The sequence below is a fragment of the Sinohyriopsis cumingii genome, chromosome 2 (assembly GCF_028554795.1).
Source record: "Sinohyriopsis cumingii isolate HCF-2022 chromosome 2, ASM2855479v2, whole genome shotgun sequence".
Taxonomy (NCBI): Eukaryota; Metazoa; Mollusca; class Bivalvia; order Unionida; family Unionidae; genus Sinohyriopsis; species Sinohyriopsis cumingii.
In genome coordinates this window covers 149,308,302-149,330,862 of record NC_142962.1, presented here as the reverse complement: position 1 = coordinate 149,330,862, position 22,561 = coordinate 149,308,302, and the positions used below count along the sequence as shown (strand labels likewise).

Here is a 22,561-nt window from a genome sequence, read left to right as displayed (position 1 = left end):
TGAACTTACGATAAAAGTGACACTAATGCGAACAAAAGGACAAAATTTAGTTGGAACTTCCTTATGACTGGTGATATTTGAATTAGGCAAAAATTCATTTGACTGGTGATTTCGAGTTCCATGATTGAAGAGTCCAGGATTACTTGTCCTGAAACTCTTTTGAGAGTCCTGCATGCATTTAGCGACATAATGGACACATTTGTATAAATAGTCCTACCAGTAATGATTTGAAACGTTGCCAAAACAGTGGTCTTGAAATTAAGTGAAAGTGTATTTATTTTATCTTGTATCCATCTTGCAGGAAAAATCTGGAAGTCTTTTTTGTGGATGCATTTTGATAACATGATGTTTATGTATGTATGTGTGTGTATGTATGTAATCATGCATGCATCTATTTTGTCCATATCTAATGTCAACCGTTTCAATACTTTTCATTAGGTCTGTCAACATATGTGCCATGATGCTGTTTGAAATGAAAGTTATATTGAGATAAAGAATGTTGGTTGTGTAGAATTATTTTATAGGTTGCTTTAATAAAGGGTTTTCTATTGCACATATATTGATTCTAATAGTATTTATATAGCACGTTACATTTTTTAAAAATTTAGTACCATTATTTAAAGAAAGTGAAAACTGGTATCATTTGAATTATATACCCTATATACATGCTTTTAAATCAGATCCAGCTGCAAAGAGCATAGACCCAGACCTGCTGGCATATAATGTATCTGCAGGTCAGGATCTGTGTTTATTATACTAATTAGTCCTAACAGACTGCATGAACCTAGATTATGTGATGGCAGACCTGGGTTTGTGCGCTTTTCAACAGGATCCAACATTATAATCAAGTATATATGTTATGCAATTTTGATTGGTCTGTCTTTTATTTAGTCATGATATCATGCTTTGTGGTTTTATTTAGTCGTGAAATCATGCTTTATGATTGGGATAACTTGATATTGGTATCTGCATCAAGGAAGCTAGGCTTGAATGAGACTGAAGCCTTTTTGTCCCATTAGTAATGTGTGTCATTTAATATTTAAGTGGAGTATTATATATATACTTGTACAAAACATTTATATCTTTGCTTAACATATGTTATTGTTATCAATGGAAGATTGCCAGCAGTTCAAATAGAAGTTAAGTTAACTTTATCACAAGTGCACCTGAACGGATCTAAAACTGTCAGTATTACCTTTGTGAAGTATATATAAAAAAACGGGCAAAGGAGCTTATTTATGCATATTTGGGGGGAGAATGTTTTTGAATAAATACATTTAATCAAGACTCTTGAATAAAATATCATTAGGCACAGATACTATAAATTGTATAATTAATTGTTGATTTGGTTCAAAATCCTGACCTCTGATTGGTTAGAACTTGGATGTGAGCCAATCAGACATTAGGATGTCAAAACTTGCAATCCAGAAATAAATACATATAAAAGACATTGCAAAACAGTATGCATTCAGTATTGATTATATGTTTACTTTTTTTTTTTCATTTCTAGGGACAGACATATCAAATGGAGAAGAAGTGGCAATTAAATTAGAATGTGTGAAGACCAAGCATCCCCAGCTCCACATAGAGAGCAAAATTTATAGAATGATGCAGGGAGGAGGTACTAATTAGCTTTTCTTATATCCCAACTCAATATTGTTTTGTGAATAAAAAGTAATGCAGGATTCCTACATTTCCATGGAATTATAATGGGTTTCATTTTGAAAAGTGATTCTGTTTAATTCCTACATATTATATACATGTACCTGCCACTGCTTGCAACTCTGTTTGGTCCTGTCCATCAATACATATTAAATACCTGTATAGTCTCTCCATCCACAGAAGTTCTTATCTTCCCTAAAATTCTTGATGTAGACATGAAATTTTTTTGTGCACGTTTTTATTCATATGCACATGACTTGAATATATTTTTATGCAACTATTGCAATTGTTTATTTTTTTTTATAAACTTTATATTCTATGGACTTTGGTCACTTCAGTTTGAATTTATCTTGCAATGGGATAGGGCGCTGTTGTTGTTTTTGTTTGTGTGTGGGAGAACTTTTTTTTTCAGTTTTTATGTCACACGAAGATGGTGCTATTGGCCTAGTGTTACCCTTGTCCAGCAGTCCATACATTAGCCTGGCTCTCCCTCATATCTTGGTTAAGTTTTGTATTTAGGCCAATTCTGGCACTGTGGTCAGGCATCTGGGTTTCATGACTGCATTTTTAGTTTTGTATATAGTAATCCTCGTGTCTGTCAGTCCTTCTATTTAGCAACTAGTCTGTTTGGTTTTTTTTAATGAATTGCCATGAAACGTAAAAAATGTTATAATTGTCACTTAAAGATACTCAAAATCACTTTGCTGTTGCATTGTTCATTATGTGCCTTTTGTCATTAAGAAGTGCATGACACAATGTCATTATCACAGCTAGTCCCATTTTTTGATAGATTGCCATGAAAGCTTAAATGTTAAAGCTTGTCACCATAAGACGTGCATATTGATAAATTGCATTGCTCTTGCAGTTTTTCTTATTGCCCTTGGTGTCTTGCAGCTAAATTGAGTGTTTGAGACAATCTTGTTAGTGCGGCTAGTCCTGCAGTATTTGATATATTGCTATGGAACTTTTTAAATGTTACTATTCATCACCTGAAGATGCACAGTCACTTTCAGGGTTCTTCATAAGACTTCGAAAGTTGTGGTCTAGGACTGCTTCCTTTTTAAAAGTTGCAGTCCCAGTAGTAAATCAGGAATCACAATAATGATTCTTTCCTTTCTTCCATGCCTTAATTACAGAACATTATATATGTTGCCAATATATGTCACCAGATTAGCAATGCTTGTTCATTGTGAAATTTTATTTTTATAAAAAGAGAAAGGAACATTAAGGCAGTTGATCACTGTGATAATTGATATTCAGTTCTCATTTCCAATACCTTGCGATTCTTTATATTTGTGTCCAGTTAGAAAGAATCAAGGAAAAAGCTACATTTGTTTTTCTATATTAGTTTTTTTGTTGCATAATTCCAGTTCATATCGGTAAATATTTCAAGACCGAAAGAAGAAATTATCATTTCCACTTTTTTTCTTCAACAAGTGCCTTAATCTCCTTGTCTGCTAAGGTTTAAGCTCTGAAGCTTCACCTAATCCCAGTAGAATCACTTGAACTTTGATAGACTGCATATTATGTGACTGATACTCACTTTGTAGAAGTGGATCAAATAAAAGAGAATTCTGCCAACTAATAAACTTGCATACCAAAGATTTAGAATTTTCGTTCATCAAAAAATCAAAATGTATGCAGACCTTTTCCTGGATTTTGATGGATCACCATGAAACTTTGTATCATGGTTGTCACTTCACAGTGTACAAATTGCTCATATTCTCACCTTTTGCAGAAAAATTAGATGAACCCATTCCATAGCATTTCTTGAAAATTAACTGTTTTTTTTAAACAATCCTCTGTCCCCCACTAAGATGGAACCCATGTCACTACTCCACAAGTTATCATAAACATTTGCACTTAACAAGAGAAACACTTGTTTTTCTTTACATACTTCAGTAACATAATGGTACAAGTATTCCTTAGTTGCCCTGCTTTCCTTAATTAGCTGCCTTATCAATACCAAGTCAAAAATACATTCCTGTCGTGAAAGTTTTTTTTGTGATTCTGCTTATATTTTTTATTTTTCAGCAATACGAGTTAAAAAAAATAATGCTAAAATGCTTCTCCACATTATCAAAATCCTACTTTTTTATGCTTCACATGTCAACATTTTTGCAGTCTTCAGAATTAAAACGTAACAAAATTGGCCGATTATAAATCTATATGTACAGAAATTAAAATCTGGAAAAAGTATGTATGACCTAAACACGTAATTACGTACTATAACATTACACTGCCTTGAAGGAAATGTTTGCATGGTGTGTCTAAGTCAGACATTTTATCAACCACAGTAACTGTAGCTGTAAAGCAATATACCTATTACAAAAATGAACCAAACACTATTCAAAGAAATTTGTTTAAGGGGGGGGGTGCTCTTGATAACAGAATGCTTCAGGAAACTGCATACTTTAATATCAGCGTCAAAATAATTATAAGAAAGAGATCAATATTGTGATTAGTTCCCAAATGTGTTTCTTTTTGCGTTGGTTTTAAAATTAGGATGGGCAGGTGGTTTTTTTTTTTTTAAACATAATATGTAGTGTGTGATTGGCCATGGGTTTTGTTTGTTTTTTGGGTTTTTTTTTGTCCTTAGACTATTGACATCATTTTCATACTATTTACAAATTTTTTTATGATAATGAAACAATGTTATTTTTTATTACCCTCTTTCAAAAAATTAGCAACATCTATAATACATGTGGTGACGATATATACATGTAGAATGTCCTAAATGTGTTGGAAATTAAAATCTCTGAACATCTAAGATTTGACAATTTTCTACTTTATTATTCATTCTGCTATACGATGACAATAGTCGTTACAAATAATTACCAAAGTTATGTTGTTTTTTATATCTTTGATGCTAATCCTTGCCAGTATTGTATAACAGTGTTAATAACGGTCATTGCCCTGATTTCTATAAACATCCACAAAGTCAAGTCGTTATTATAGAGACCATTTAATTTTCTAAATGGTGGTGGGTCATTTGCACTTTTTTCCCAATTTTGTAGTATAAAGAAGACATTATTCCATTCCTTATTTTTATGGAAACAAATTTATCTTATGATAATGTAAAAATAATAGTGCATTTTTGGAAACAATGTTCCAGCCTCATACATTAAATGGTCATTCCCTTACGGTATATGTGCAATCAGAATTGAACTACTTGAATCGTATACATTCAACCTTCTGACAGTGCCATTTCTGCTTAAAGACTAAGTATGTGTTTCATGTTTCAGTGTAAATTCATTGGTTTCCGTTTTATTTGTTTTGTTGCTTTTAAAAAGAAGCAATTGGCATTTTGGAATTTATTTGTCCATACCTCAGATTACTTTCCTTTATAACAGTAGGATAAATTCATGCTGTTTAAAGAGAAGCTCAAAATTGGCACACAAGTTTCTTCCAATTTCTTTGAATTAAATAAAAGTATACAATTATTCTGCTTTTCTCCTGACTTGAATCAGATTTTTCTTGATATAGTCATTTTTTTTATATAATCTCCAATCCGGTCTTTTAAAAACAGTCTGTCTTCTCCCATTCCGCATTCTGTTTATTAGTTAGCACATGAGTTGCGTAAAGAGTATTCTGATTGGTCAAAGGTTTTAATTCATCCAATGAATCTTTGTGTAATGGAAACTGATGGTAATGGAAAGAAGAAGCATTCTTGCAAAACTTGGCATCCTGAGTTGTTGAGAGAGACCATGACATGAAAAGTTTACATAAAGGTTTTTAAAATGTATGAAAATGGGAATGGCTGGAGGAAAAGTTGACTGAAATTTAGTTGGCTATTTTATAACAAAACTGAAAGCTAGAGGACTCATTTTGTGACCTCTGCTCTATGTTAATCACGGTTGAAAGAGTTTGGAACAGTACCTACAAAAGAAACTGCATACAGAAAAATTGAAGCTCAGAATGTATCTAGAAAAAGTGCAATTAATTACTATAAGAAGAAAGATTTCTCGCATGAGAGAACAGATGTAGCCCTCTGTCAGAATATGCACACTGCATGTCACCAATACAAGCACCTGCTTGAAAGGAAAAAGGCTCTCATTGAGAAGAAAAAGAAACGATTTGCGCATTGAGCAAAAAAAATGTCAGTGGTGACAAAAAGGAAGGCTAAAGAAATCTTTGCCAAAGCTGCAAAAAGAGCTTGACTGCCATATCAACAGGTTGTGTCCATTGGAGAAAAAGAAAAGTGAATGTATGGGATTAATTGTATATAGTTGATGTACTTGGTTGATTATTTTGCAGATTTGTTATGAAAAGAGAGAAGTATAATATGTTTGCTGCAAAAATTGAGAAATTATTGTGACTTAATTACAATGTGAACACTGACATGCACATGAAATAACTCCAGCATCATAGTATTGGATAACAAATTCATGTGACTATAATTATTGTGAAAGTATTGAAGTCAAGTTGACCATTTTTGGTAAGTTTATTAGTTTTTCAGATGATATTTTGGTTTATTTTTTATCACAAGTTGTACCAGGAGCCTGCGGCCCCCTGGATCAGGGGTGCTGCCCCTCGAGACCCCATTGAGATTGGACCCCCAACCCCAACCCCTTAAAAGAATTTCAGCTTTCGTTGTGGAAGATGAAAATCGTGTCTGCTTGATGTCTGTCTTTGCATCAGTGGTCATCATTCATTGGCAGTTCAAATGTGAATCAGTAATGGCGACCAGTCCCTTCACAGGGAAGTTGCCGTTGGGGTGCTTACTGAGGCACAGTGTTGATTTGTAGGTGTTTATTCCTCCACCACAGAGCTGAAGTGGAGGTGATTAACAATATATTTTACATGTGAATATGTTTAGAAATTAGTGTTGACTGTTTGCTTTTAATGCGAGGCTTTTGTTAATCAAGGTATTACTGAAAAATGAACTTGGTACTGATGGGTCTTCCCAAGGTTACTGAAAGTCTGGCTTTCACCAAGTAATATTTCATCTTCTATCAGTGGACAGTGATAATGTTTTTGAAGCAGATTTTGAGAATGTTTTTGTATGTTACAAAATAACTTCAATCTGTTTATTGACATCTTGTTACAATTACTTCTAACATGTTGAAAAAAGTTTTTCTTTCATGTCTTTTATGCTGTCACAGTAGTTAGCTACATGTAGGTGGGTAGATAAATAGGTACATATGTGGTTTCACCATATGTCTACATAATGATGGCTATATAGTGCCAGTTAAAAGTTTAAAGTTTTTAAAATGATTAGAAAATTCAGATTTGAAGGTAATAATTGCAGCAAAAAGTTCTGTGGTTGGGTAAGTGGCCAAGATCAGTTTAATCTGTCAAAATGTATACAGTAGCTACTGGAGACTTGTGTTACTGTAAAGGTGAGGTATGTAATTATTGATTAGTTGATTACACTCTTGTCTAACTGTTGTGACCAGATTTAATTCTGTTTAATTCACTGATAAATGGTACTTAATAAACATCACACTACTCAAGTTGCTTATTGCTTCTTGCAGTATTCTTTTAGAACCTCGTTGAACATAGATTAAAAAGCACAATTCAGTAATAGCTACCATTGTGTGCTGTTTGCTAGCCTTGGTTCAAATTTGCATAAGTTATATTGGATGTAAATTATTTAATTTTATAGTGATGGCATATCTAATCATAATATTAAATGACAAGATATTTTCTCAAAGGAATGACATTAGTTCATTCAACCATGGTTCACTTGTAATAAATATAAAGGGAAGGGCAAATGAGCAAAATGTAAATCTTGTTCTGACCAACCTGACATTTTTTTTTCAAAGCATGAAACCAGAAACATGTATGTGATAATTTTAGGCCTAAAAGACCATTTGTCATCAAGATGCACCAAACGTTTGTTTCCACTCTGCAGTTTTGATGCATGTATGAATTTTTGCAAGATACATGTATGTTGTCAGGTAATTGAATGAGGCCCTATTATTTTAAGTGATAGTTTATTTTATGAAATTACTGGCATATTATTATTTTAGGAAATGACGTTGTTTATTATTATTATTATTATTATTATAGTTGGGATCCCAACCATCAAGTGGTGTGGAGCAGAAGGAGATTACAATGTGATGGTCATGGAACTCCTTGGACCAAGTCTTGAAGACCTGTTTAATTTCTGCTCAAGAAAGTTCAGTTTAAAAACTGTATTGTTGCTTGCAGATCAGTTGGTGGGTATCAGGTTATTTATTTTGTGCAAATCTAGGGTGCATATGAACTAAAAATGTAGCGGAATTGTAATAAACTTTTAACAGAAATTGACTTTGCAAATTTTATTTGCAACAGTTGTGGTGCTGGAAGATCAGTTGGTGGTATCATTATTTTTTGGTGCAAATCAAATGTGTATTTGAGATGAAAATGTAGGAGGAATTTGAATAAAGTAAATAGAAATTGACTTTGCAAATATTATTTGCAATTTTCATCCATTCGGTTAAATTTTTGATGTAAAGTTGAGCTTTTTTCGGTTGCAGACTGGAAAGCTTATTTTGTGGTTCTGTGACCATTGTCTATCTATCATTCATTAGCAATTGTTTGTTACTCCTTCCAAGTTAATTGGAGGAAAGCCATGAAATAGAGGATTTCATCTGCGGTCTAGCAGGTCATTAATGAAGATGGTGACCTTCCAAAATGGTCACCCCATTGATTGTCTTGAAAATCTTGTAATTACTACTCCTGAATAAATGGTCATTTCGACATTGTTGATTTCTCATGGTACATAGTTGGACCTGAATGAAAATAATGCTGATCGAACACCCACAGTGCTGCCCCAGCAGCTTGTCCTGAATTGATGGACTGTCAACATGGTGTTTTAATCATATTCTGTCCATGGTATTTAATTGGTTTTAAATGAAAATGACATGGATCTGATACCCAATATAACTGCTTTGTAGCAGCCATTTTGAAAATTGTATTGCACTCCTGAAGGAATGGCCTTATTGGCATAGTGTTATCAAAAGCATATGTAAGCTGAAGAGTTATTTATAGGTGGTGCGTAGATGTGGTATTTGTAGCTATGGATAAAGAACTTCTCAAAAGTTGTTAACAGAATTTGACAAAAAATTAGCACAGCATTCTGGCATAAATTACTTTAATGTTTTGTGCAGTGCTGATCTGCAATCAAATAGTTAAACATATTTTCTTTAAAACAGATGACTGAACAAAGTTTAACCAAATTTGACTGAAAGCATCCTCATAAAGATTTTTCATTAGCAGAAATTTGGTGCTTGTGTGTCATCAGATATTAAGGTACAAAAGAGACACCTTGAAAGAGTTGTTTTTATAACATATGCACTCAGCAAGATCTTTATAAAGTATTTTCCATACCCAGATTTTGTGGTCACCTGCTCATGTATTTGGCTGTTATGCAGATGCTAGGTAAGCCATCCCCTTTGTTCTTAGACCTTTCATCAAGAATTTTGAGTGATAACTTATAATGTGCTCATTGTGTTATTACATGTCTGTGACATACCATATCAGAAATATCGTATATTTTTGCAAAAATAGTGGTCCACATCTTATACAGCCACCTCTTATGCATTGAAAGTGGTCATATAAGACAGATGGCCTTTCCAGAGGGGGGCTATATTTGTGACAAGTATGTGTATGTAGTACGAAAGCTAAGGATAACTTCAAAAAATTGAATATCTTCATTTAAAAGTAGCACTAATTCTTAAAAGGATCTTCTTGGCTTAAGAAGTAACTTGTTTCAAGTTACCATAAATTAATAGCTCTTATTCTTAAGTGTGAAATTCAAATCCAAGTAGGGTATTGTTGACATGTGCAAAACAATTTAGAAATGTCATTTAAATCTGGATTCATATATTTATTGTCATTTAAAATGATTCTCTTTCCGTTTATTCCATTTTCACACAGCTGCAGAATATTTACCTTATCTATTAAGATGTTGTATATTGAGTCTTCCCAACATAAAATTTGTCAGCAAGAACTCTTGAACTCTTGTTGTCATGTTGAATAACTCACACTTTTTCTTCAGAAATATTAATTCTCCATTTCTTTGATGACATTTTAATGTTTTATAAAGATTTATTCTAATGTTGTTGATTGTTTAGTGCTGCAACTTAAGTATGCTGATAAAACTTTTGTAAAGTTGACAAAATGCCTTGTTTAAAAAGGAATTGATACATGTACTGTCACATGATTTTTCAACCTTTGTCTGGTACCCAGATTTGTTTAAGGTTAATTTCTATGTATGTTAATCCACAAAATCTGTATTCAGCCTATGCTGACCATGTTATGATCTTGACAATTACATCCATTTGTAATCATCAAAGAAAAAGACTCAACTGCTGTGTCAAACCCAAAACATCGTAATATAGTTGACCCATTTTCCTGTAAACGTCGGCGTTAATGATATAATATCAACCTTAGTGTTACATAAACTTTAGCCAACCCTTCTGTCAGTAGCAAAACCCTGACATTGGGAAACAGACATCGGTAAAGATAATCAGGTTACTTACTATACCATATGAATTAAATATTGGTTCTGGACACGTATTAAAATAAAAGGTGGCCACTTTGAGGTAAAAATTTTACATTTGTGTACTAATATCTGGCAGCTTGTTGCATTAGAGGGTGGCCTTTCATCAGGAGTACTTTTCAACTCATTATTGCCAAGGGATTCTGGCCCTATAAAAGGCAGTGGCTGCTGGTCAAAGGGGCCATTGGTGGTGGTGGGTCACTGTATCTGAATGATCTCAGATTTATGTAGAAGTTAAGATACAAAACTTCAGTAGGAAATTGGTGGCATAAAATTTCATCCTGATGCCAAGAATTGGCTGCCTTTGATAGTCTGTGATTATGTTGAAATCCTCAGTCTCATTCACGCCTACCTATGTTGTTGATGATCAAGTGTTTCCATTTATCTGAATCTTAAAGAAAATAAATGGTTGAAAACATCTCTTACTCCATCCCAAAGGTACATGTTAGGTAGCCATCGTGTCAAGGTGGATTATTCTATCAAAATAACTCTGTTGCCTCTTATTAAGGGACATCTTTCTCTCATGAGATACAAACCATTTAGTTTAAGACACTTGCTGTGTCCTAGACACCGTGGCCTAGAGGTTAGAGTGTCCGCCTCGGATGCAGGAGGTCGTGGGTTCGATCCCCGGCCGAGTCATACCAAAGACTTACAAAAACGGTACTAACAGCTGCCTCGCTTGGCGCTCAGCATTAAGAGGTTAGTGTTAGGACTGGTCGGCCTGGTGTCAGGATAATGTGACTGGGTGGGACATCATGCTACATGTCTGCGGCATGATGCCCCAGTGCTAGATATTACTATAAACTGCCACATTGCAGACATCGTAGCGATATGACTGAAAAATTGTTAAAGCTACGTTAAAAATCCAAATCACAACACCTCACACGTGTCCTAGACCTTTCTTAAACATTTCTCCCTGGATCTGTGTTGCACTCTTGATAGAAGTATATTTATATTAACTGAATAAACTGTATGAAGACATGTTACTCAAGAAAATCGTGGACTTTCTAAGAGAATGTTGTTCATACAAAAATTTTATTCGTGTTGTGAAGATTTTATATGTGTTACCTTTATCTTGTGTTATATACATATTTAACGAATATTTTAACATTTACATGTTATTTGCAAAGGTTTATTTTCTGGGATTGGGTGGGTTGTGCCAGGGTGCTATAAAGCTCTGTTACAAATGACCAACACATTGGCACTACATAGCCATTTTTTGGCTGAAGTAACTTCAAACCCTAGTGCATGTCAAGGGGAGGTTTTAGGTACCTGTGTCCCCTCATCCCCACAAATGATCAAGATATGGGATTGGATGAATTTACAGGATAGTGGTAGTTGCGGTTCGAAGAATGCCTCCCTGGGCTCGATCAAGGCACAACACTGCTAGATGATGTCAAAACAGTTGCCTTCTGCTGTCTCACTGCACCTTCTCTTCATTTTGCCATTGATAGGTGTTGCAACAGAGTAAATGCATTTACACATAAAGTCCATCTGTGTCATGCCAAACAAGTTGTCAAGCCATTCTCCAATCTGCAGTAGCGCACCTTAACTACTGCAGATGGTACGTTTGATTTGACAGCTTTTCTTTAGGCCATGAGCTTCTCGCTCTCCTGGTAAATTCACTAATACAGTAATAGATATTGTATTACTAATGTTAAAATGTATGGGGGTTGTGAAACTATTAATTATGTAATACTTCCCTTCTGTCATTGCATAATCTCTGTCCCTACTTTGGTGAAGTCTCATATTAAGTCAGAGTGATTGATGGAAATAACTTAAAAATCTGGGTATTGTGTTATGGGGGGGTGTCTTGACCTGAAGTTATTAATTGGAGGAAGGAATAGGGGAAAGCAAAAGGCAGTGTAATAATAACTGATAAGATTGTCTAATTAAAGTTTAGTTTTAGCCCCCGCCCCCACCGGCCAGCTAACTAGATTTAATAAATTCATTGTTTTCCATCGAGTTTGCCTGGAGTTTTCACTATGAACTAAAAATAACATGAAAAGAAGTAAATGTGGTTGCCATTGCTCCAGAGACTTGTACATTAAACAAACATGACAATGTCATGCTTTGAATCAGTACAGATCTTTTATTTGAAATTCTTTTCTTTCAGATCAGTCGGATCGAATACATTCATTCAAAAAATTTCATCCATAGAGATGTGAAACCAGATAATTTCCTAATGGGACTTGGTAAAAAGGGAAATCTTGTGTATATAATTGACTTTGGTCTTGCCAAAAAGTATCGTGATGCTAGGACACATCAGCATATACCATATCGGGAAAATAAGAATCTCACAGGAACTGCTAGATATGCCAGTATTAACACACACTTGGGAATAGGTAAGTGTAATTTTTATTTAGACCTAAATGTATGAATTTGTTGGGTTGAGATGGTTCAATATTATTGATGAATTGCAGTATTTGCTTGGTAACAGTACTCACACACACACACACAGACTGTGATCTAGGACAGTAGTAGAATGAAACATAAACCATGTGGTAGAAACTGACCAAAAACACTTTCTTATTATCTTTCAATCTTCTTGTAAACAATGAGGCTGCTTATAAAATGTATACGACCTGCCTCCTTGTATCTGCTAGATCTACTTCACTCAAACAGTCTTTTTAAATTAAAAGTATTATTGTCTACAATGAGATGGCAATTATTAATTTTTGGAATTATTTTTAAAATAATGTTCTATGTGCATGTTTTGTACATGTATTCTGGTAAATATTTATTCAACCATAGTGTTGTTTTCGAATTGTATGCTTATCCTATACCCAAGATCAATTTGTGATCTACCTCCTCAAAAAGTTAAATGCACTACTTCCCCCTTCCAATTTAAATGCAACTGATGGATGTATTCAAGAATTCAGTCATGAAAGCACATCATCAAACCATTCTATGTGACACACAAGGTATCAAATGATAGATGAATTCAAATGAAACAAGACCTTGTAGGTGCCAAGACATTTTGACCAATTGGTACAAGTGTATTTTTTGGTGGAAAAAAAGACACCAGCACATGCAGTGTTTAGCTGCCAAGTTTTCATGTAGTTTCTAATTTCTCTTTAATGGACCACATCAGCAACCGCAGACTGTAAAGTACATAAGCAACAAGTGTATTCAGAGAGAAAAGATCATTTTGGTATGATCTGTGTTTAGTGGAGACATTTAAAAGAGAGACAAATAGAAAGGAAACGCATTGTTTTTATTCGTTCTGGGAATTCAGCATATCTTGCAATGGATTTATGCAATGACATAATCAATACTTATTTTGCAAACGGTGATGCATTTGTATATTTTTCATTCACTCTTCTTGTCACAGACCATAACTATTCAAACTCAGCTGTTTGAGATACAAGGATTGAGCTTGGTACAGCTATTCTAACTAGCTGTTTGAGATACAAGGATTGAGCTTGATACAGCTATTCTAACTCTGTAGCTGTTTGAGATAGAGGGATGGAGTTTGGTACAGCTATTCTAACTGTAGCTGTTTGAGATAGAGGGATGGAGCTTGGTACAACTATTCTAACTCTAGCTATTTGAGATACAAGGATTGAGCTTGATACAGCTATTCTAACTCTGTAGCTGTTTGAGATAGAGGGATGGAGCTTGGTACAGCTATTCTAACTCTGTAGCTGTTTGAGATACAAGGATGGAGATTGGCACAGCTATTGTCTTTGCTGGAAGCACATGCAGGTTTATCTTCAGGGTCATGATAAAAGAGAAGATTCCTGGCATTTCTTTAGCATAATAATTATATTGCCTTTTAAGATATGGACATAAAACTTGGCACTTTTGTGTATAACTACCAGGAAATTAATCGATTATCGTGTTGTGATTTACATTTTCATGGCAGGCATGCAAGGTTATCCACACAAAAGGTTGGGATGCATAAATTCACAGAATTTGCTTGTATTGTTTGATGTTAATTAATTTATTTTTTATTTTCAGAACAAAGTAGAAGAGATGACATGGAGTCTCTTGGTTATGTTTTTATGTATTTTCTTCGGGGCAGTCTGCCATGGCAGGGATTAAAGGCAGCTACAAAGAGGCAAAAGTATGAAAGAATCAGTGAGAAAAAGATGTCCACACCGATTGAGGAACTCTGTAAAGGATTTCCTTGTAAGAAAGTATTCTTTTTATATAAAAAAAATAATTTCAGGAAATGCTTACATGCCAGCCATTCTGCCATTGGCATAAATATTACACAATTTTAACCAAATTAGATCTCATGCTCGCCTGTATATGGATTACTGTTTTCCAGTACGTTAAAGTATTCTCTGTGTGTGTGATTTGGATTTTTAATGTAGCTTTAACAATGTTCCAGTCATATTTGTATGATATCTGTAGTGTGGCAGTTCATAGTAATGTCTAGCATTGGGACGTCATGTAGCATCATGTCCCACCCGGTCGCATTATCCTGACACCTGGCCAACCAGGCTGAACAATAACCTCTTAATGCTGAGCACCAAGTGAGGCAGCTGTAAGTACCAATTTTGTAAGTTTTTGGTATGACTCGACCAGGGTTAAAATCCGCATCTAAGTCAGACACTCTAACCACTTAAGCCACCAGAGTGGCCTGAGAATATTCTCAAAAGAAAGACTGATGCATAAGAATAGCGTAAAAGCTAATTTGACCATCATAGAGTTGTGTACTTTCCCAGTTTTCTATTTTCTATCATTTCCACATAAACAGATGGGTTTCTGTAAGCTGAAATTTTGCCTCTTTGATTGATTGTATTGATAATGAGTTTAGCTAGTGAACCAGTCTGTACTTTTAAAGAAAATGTGCCCAGTATTATGTGAATTGGACTTTTATGGGTTGACTTGTGGATGAAATTTCTCAGAGCCCATGGATCTTTTAAAACTTCAAAACATGTCTGATCAGAAAATTGACAATTCAACTCTGCTTTAGAAATTTATAAAGAAGAATATGAGTGCTGAAATACAGCAATCAGATTGAGTACAAAATCTGTGGACTTTACAATCATTCAGCAAAAGTTATAAATGGATAGACAAGTTAGAATGAGTGTTGAACAGAAATAACTTTACAGTATGTTTTGCATTTGTATTCTGGTTATAATCCACATGGATTCTGCTCATTTTAGCCAAGTATTTGACCTGCAGATTCAGGTTAGTAGTGAAAATAAATGGTATGTAATATATTAACTACAATGTTGTAGCCTCAACAAATAATGGTGATAATGTTTGTAATAATAATATATTGATTATGCATTTTATTCACAGATTACTATTTTTCCAGTTATATGAGCAAAAAAATATGCTTACACATCTCTCAGGGTTGGCATGTATGGAAATGTCTTGAATATCACTTTTATATATTGAGACTTCTGCATTTTTTTCTGTTGGACAAGAGCCTGATGGCAAGAATATAATAATGGATGAGTGCTGTTTTTCTCCCCAAAAATAAGCTCCAGTTTGGTCACTTTTTTTATTAACAAGATTTACAATTAGCATTTTTTTTCTTTAGGTTTACCACATCAGCATTTTTGTCTCTTAACTAGTCATTATTGCATGCCGTCCAGAATTGACTCTCAGTATGTGCCAGCATTTTATGCCATAATGTTACCTTCCAGATATAAGCAAAAGATGTTCAAAGAATGGCTTTTAATTGTTACAATTGGAGTACAAAGTTTATCAGCTTACATACAAGTCAGCTGATAGTAAATGATGTATGTTGTGGGTTGGATTTCTTCTAAAGTGCATCTACTTCATAAAAATTACACTTGATAGGTACACAGTTGGTATATTTAGCAGGAAGATCAGTTCTTAAAATCTAAGTATAGTCTCGACTGTTTAAAAATTTTGCAACATTTTCAAGATTATATTTATATCTGCACATTTTTTGTGTTTTTTTAAAGTGTTAAAGGTCTGGAACGATGTGTGCTTATTGTGATGTCATGTGTGCACAAAAATATGTAGATTTTAGGCTGATATAAAAACAGTTTAGACAGGATTTAGATGTTCATGGTATTGATAGATGCTGATGTGAACTATCTGGGACAGAAAGTAATCATCGTCAGGCAAAATGGAATTGTGGTGCATGTGGAAAATAAATACCACAAAAATTGTTTCAGGCAGATGAAAATCTTGTTGGCAGGGTCTAAACTTTTAGAATATATTTCATCTTTTTTGTATTGTAACTGTAATGCTTTGAGAATGTACTAGACAAAATATCTTAGTTTGGTTTGCCAACAAGAGAATTCATTTTGTTGGTGAGAGCATCATAGTAACAGCCCCAAATTTTCTAATTGGTATAACAGTTTAAAATATTCCTACATATCGTTGAATTGTGTCAGATGTAGAAACAAATGTTATATATTCTGCTAGATAAGACCTTGTTGAACTTACATTTTCTTCCTGTCTGTCAAAATGAAATCACTAGCTATGAACAAGGTGATTTTTTTCTATTTTTTTCAATATTGCTGCATGTTGTGTTTTTAGGGGTTTGTAATCATCTTTTTCTTCTTGAAACTTGTAGAAAACTTCCTTTATTGTCTGTTAAATAGTATCATTTAGTTTTACTTTCTTTGAGGCAACATATTGTAGTAAATTTTCATAAATACACCATATCTGCTGTTTGCCACAAAATACGGTATAGGTTATTGCATATATACACATCATCACATAAAGACTTGATTGAAGTTGAAACTTCTATACAGTATGTGACAAAAAGTATTATTAAGAAATTATGTGAATTAAATTTTGAAATTTCAATTGCAGTTTATATATGAATAATTAAATTTTATATGTTGCTTCATTGCAGCTGAGTTTGCTACATATCTCAACTTCTGTCGATCCTTGCGGTTTGATGACAAACCAGACTACTCCTATTTGCGTCAGCTATTCAGGAATCTCTTCCACAGACAGGGATTTACATATGATTATGTATTTGACTGGAACATGCTGAAATTTGTAAGTACTAAATATTGTGTAATGTGCAGTAAAACCTTCAGATAAAACCATAAACAAGACAAAAGAATGGTGGTCAAAAATTGGTGCACCTGATTTCAGAGTACAAGTTTGCTCTATTACAGAATTGACCAGAAAAAGACCAAACCTGATTGTTATTGGGAGTTGGTCTTGTAATATGGGTGATTGCAAAGATATTTTGCTACATGTAAATTCTGTATTTGGAAAAAAGCTTTCTGCAGTGATAATTTGCCCAGCATCATGTGCCATATAGGTTTAAGTCTTCGTGGTCAATCCTGCCTTGGTAGAAGTCCAACTGCTTGGGCATCGATGTGCAGACATGTGAGCAGGTACAGCCATATTAAATTAAATATTGCAGCTTTGAGCATCTCTAATCATTGACCAGGTGGTCTGTGTACTGTCATTGATCTATTAGCACAAGTTTTTTTTTATAACTTCTCTTAAACTTCTTGGATGACTGTCATAAAACTTAAATTACTGCCATGGCAGCCATCTTGAAAATCTTGTTATCACTACTACTGAATGACATGGGTTTTGCATGCAAGTATTTGTATTCTAAAGTTGGTCCTAAATGAAAATGGTACGGATTGATGTCCATTATGGTTATTTTTCATCTTAAAATATACTGGCTGTTGTTACACTTCTTGAATGGGCAAATTGACATACGGTATTTCTCACTACGAGACATTCTATATTATAAAAGTTTATGCTCTACATGATTTACAAACTTTCACTTGTATGAATGTCATCTGTATGAGATTCAGTCTGTATAGTGAAAGCTGCATAGCACTGGGACCTTTTGCATCTCTTATCCAAAATGAAATTCTCTATTTATGTTTATCGTATTTTTCGAGATTCTGCCAGGGTGCATCATTGTACTAAATTTGTATGAATTTGTGCACTTGGATACAAGTGATACATGACAACAACTGCAAATTAGTTTACAATTACAAATATGAAAATGTACTCTGCGCAGTATACAATATTTGTCAACCATTCACATTTAAAGAGCTCATTGGTCCTAAGCCACTTAGGTAGAGTTATCATGGGGATTAATGCAACACATTTTTTTTTTTTTTTTTTTTTTTTTTTGTAACTGGTAATGCATCTAGGTTCTTTTGGCTTGACATGAATGGTTGCTCAACTAAATTTGATTGGCAAATTGGGCTCAGGAACAAGACTTCTGTTGTAGTTTTAACGTTGCATCAGTGAAGTTTTATAACTTCTTGGTTTACCTTTAAATGACAATTTTGTTAAGCAAATATTGACTGTTGATAGTGATGAAGGCAATTTATTTTTAAAGTTGGGAAGTATGTCAGTATTGGAGTTGGGAAAGTGTTAATGGAGATAACTGGTGAATGATTTTTAACCTGAAAATGGTATTAAATACGAGTTGGATGGACAAAAACAGACGGCATGCCATTCAACCCCTTGTTTCACGGCAATTCAAAAATGTTGAAAACAGTGCAGACTATTAAGCCAAATTAAAATACAGACAATTTAAAAGTAGATTTAAATTTTTCTTCTTTTGTTCATCAGAATTTAGCCCCGCAAGATTTTTTGCTACAAAACCATGTAGCACTATAGGGTTAAGATAAATTTAATAAATAAGAATCTAAAAATGAAATTAAGAAGTAAGGATATTTATTTGATCAAACCCTCCCCCCCCCAAAAAAAAAAAAAAAACCCATCAGAACAAGTAAACTATGGCATTAAATAAACTTAAAATCCTAATACAGCATTATGGAACAGTAATCTAGCATAGTTGTCTGTAAAGCACTAATTCAAGAAAGTGAAACTTAGGAGAGCTTATATTCATGAAAAAACATTTTGGAACAGAAGCATCCAAAAGATAGTACTTGTGAGCTGTGGAAAATTGTACATAACCATAAATAACAGTTTCCAGACTATTTCCAGCTTGGTTAAGCTAGCTGTGTATATGCCTCATCAGATAGCAGACTTTGAAAGGGGGTTCTCAACAGATAACATTCATACTCAAATAAGGAATATATTAAGTTCAGAAAAATTGACAGATAAATGCGTTTACGATCGAGGTGACGTCTCTTAAAGATTATGATTTGAATGGGACTTGAACAGATTAGAACTGGAAGAGAGAGAGAGATGAATGATTGAAGTGTTAGATATATATTGAACTATGACCGTTAAATCTTCCCACTGCTTTTTGTTTAAACCCCCACCACCCTTATATTGATGACAAGTTAAAGTCCCCCACCCCCATTAGATCCTGGCAGCATCTCAGAAGTGAAATTTGTATTTCAATTAGTACCTATAGTAGAAAACTTGATGCTTTGAATAGTCATTGAAAAGTCTAGGAATATCGTCTCATGATCTGTATGTACCCTGCTATTAGTACCACAAAATTGTCACTGTGACCAACATTACACTGTTTTACTATCTTGGGTTATTTTTTATTTTTTTTAGCATGTGACCTAATAGGTTCTTGAACCATTTATTTATACTTGTGTACATCGGTTCATGATACTTGTGAGGGAAAGAATCTTGATATGTAATTCAGTCTCATCAGAAAAGTAGGTCAATGACCTATATTTCATGCTTAACTCACTTTGGCTCAATTGTATGTTTTAAGCTTATTTCTCAAGCTCTGTTAACCCTTTCCCCACTATGCAACTTTGAAGGCATAGAGCCTTCATTGTTAAGTAATTTTGGAGTTGTAAAGCAAAATGACTTGTGGATTCTGTTAAACTACTGGTGCAAACAGGCAACACAAAAGGTAAAGAACATGAGCAATTATTTATTTACCTCATTAGATGGACAGTGTTTTCAAAAACTTAAACTGAATAAAAGAATTGAATGTAGCTTTTCTTAGCTTTTCCCATGTGACAGCCCTTTGAGCTGGAAATGATACTTGTTCAGTGGCAAGTACAGGGTGATTATTTGGTCTTGCCACACAATTATCATGTGTTCATTTGCATCCTTAATAAATTGCACAAATTGTATGATCAAAGTGTTACTTACAGAGCCCAAGCTCAGTATCTACATAAGTACCTGCATATAATAGTGTACCAAGGAAAGGGAGTCGGATGATATTTATAATGACTAGGCCATGATGATTTACTAGACAACAATGGAAGATTTCAAAACTTAATCAGGCAAAGAATTTTTGGACTTTGTACCTGATTACATTAAATAGTGACATTTATGGGATACTATGAATTTAAAAAATGTGGACTTAATTTCCATTGTTTATTTTTTAAGACGTGCAAAAAATTATGGGATATTGTGTATCAAATCATTCTTACATTTTTTATACCACTATGTGTACTATGATTGAATTCATGGATTTAAAATGTCAAGCATTGTGGATTTAATTAGATCAAATTTTACATTGTTAATTTATTTGTGACATACTCCACTCATTAATACAAGTATATTTCACACAGTTTTGTTGGTAATTTTTCTATCTTTCTTATCCATCTATCTATTGATTCAGTTGGGCTGATTTATTTTTCCCAAATGCGACTCTGATTTACTGATAAGAAGTCACTCCTTAAGACAGGTCTGACTTGCAAAAAACTTGCAGACCTACACAATTCTACCACTGAAAATATATTACTTTTCCATGCCATTCATGCAGTGTCAGCAACAACAAAACAGTTCAGGTTTGTACACATGTAATACAATTCTCCTTTGATCTGGTACTCAGGTACCTGATCGTCAAGATCTGCAGGTATCCGGTAGATGTTCACTAAAAATTTCACAGCTCTAATTAACATACATTTTTCAGGGTGGTAGAAATAATGAAGAGACAGACAGGAATAAGGTTCACAGTTCCTCTGCCAGACCAATTCATGGTACTGCAGGACAGAGTCGAGTACGGACAGATCAGGTACCTGTACCTGCAGCCACTCCTCCAGGAGAATATGGAAGTAAGTTTTTAACTTTGAATAATATCGGAGTTTCTTGTACTTAACAACATGTACAGTTTGCAGAAGATGGAGAAACTGTTATAATCCTGGCTGAATGTACAGCCAGTGCAAGTCTGTCTTTATTCCATTGGAAGTTAAAAGTTTATGATTCTGCCTGCACCATGATACATTGCAGCAACTCCTGCATTGTAAAACGTCAAACCCCATCAAATTATTTTGCAGTTAGGTGTCTACTCAGTGTGAACAGAGTTCTTAGAATTGATCAGCCTCCAGAAAGTGGGGAGCTAGAGGGATGGAGATTTTAAGATTAGAAACAAAGGATTAGGAAGAGTTGTTATGTTACTAATGTTTTAATAAATTTTGTACATTTTATGTGTTTGAGATGGAGATTAACATTTTGTGTAATATATTGAATACACACATTTGAGTGTTGAGTTTTGTTGAACCCAAATTGGTGAGTCCCTAAATCTCAGAAGTATATAAAATTCAGCAAGAGATTCCATGTTAAAATGCTATCTTGATAAACACTTCTACTCTTGATGAGATTTTTAATGCTAAAATATTGAAAAGAAAACTTTGATTGTCTCTAGTCAGGCGGCCAAGAGCTAATAGAGTGCATTAATTTGTAAACATATTCATATTACTGCAGCTGGTTCTTGTACAACCAATGACTTTTTGAACATGTTTAACTTTTGGCTGTGAAGTTTTTATATACTCGCCAAAAGGTTTGCTAAGTATAAGTTTCTGTGGGGTTTTTTTTTTGGTTTTTTTTTTTTAATGATGTTTTTACGAATAGGGAGAGATAAAAGTAGGGAAATGGATTTTCTTATGGTCTACATATTTTTGTTTTGAAAAAGGAGTTGTTTATTATTAATTGGAATATTTTAAGGTTTCGTTTTTATTGAATCAAAAAAAGTTACTATAAGTTTCTATATGTCACTCACTCCATCATTGCTTGACAAGCATGACATTAGGCAAAAAATGGTGTGTTTTTAAATAGAATATTAAGGTTAATATATATGTGTCTATATGTTAACGTGTATGTGTGTGTGTGTGTGTATATATATATGTGTGTGTGTGTGTGTGTGTGTCAGCTTTTTGTATTAATTCATCCAGTCTAAAACTACTGGTTCTGAAGTTAAAAACAGCATGAGCAGTATAAATTGTTTTCTTGCAACAGTTGTACAATGTTAAAGGCTTTAGCCATTAAAATAGGATAGGTTGGATTACCGATCGCTTATTTTTTGTCTGCCTTGTTGTCGAAAATCATTGATAGGTTTGGAAATTGTTGTTAATGTTCTTTTTAAAGCTAGTTTTTGTACTGTTACATATTAATTTTGATGTAGCAATATTATTCAAGCATTGAAGCAGATTTGCTTAGTTTGAGGTATAATTTATAATAGTTTTGATTATTTAATAAATTAAATTTTTTAAAATTTTATTTAAAAACGTCTACTGAGGATGTTCACTGGAATCTCTTGTTGACTTAATTTCTCAGGTTAGATGGAGGCTTACATCAGTAGGTGCCTGATAG

General features: G+C 33.9%; 1 protein-coding gene across 2 annotated transcripts in view; it reads left to right on the top strand.

Moving 5' to 3' along the window:
• Window positions 1-22,561, top strand: part of LOC149806063 (casein kinase I-like) — a 66,778-nt gene that overhangs the window by 6,331 nt on the left and 37,886 nt on the right. For both annotated transcript variants that reach the window (XM_089950937.1, XM_089950940.1), the window contains exons 3-8: window positions 1,511-1,621; window positions 7,678-7,826; window positions 12,270-12,498; window positions 14,117-14,287; window positions 16,953-17,101; window positions 20,886-21,027. In XM_089950937.1, coding sequence (XP_089807063.1) covers window positions 1,511-1,621; window positions 7,678-7,826; window positions 12,270-12,498; window positions 14,117-14,287; window positions 16,953-17,101; window positions 20,886-21,027 — 951 coding nt within the window. The remainder of the gene's footprint in view (window positions 1-1,510; window positions 1,622-7,677; window positions 7,827-12,269; window positions 12,499-14,116; window positions 14,288-16,952; window positions 17,102-20,885; window positions 21,028-22,561) is intronic.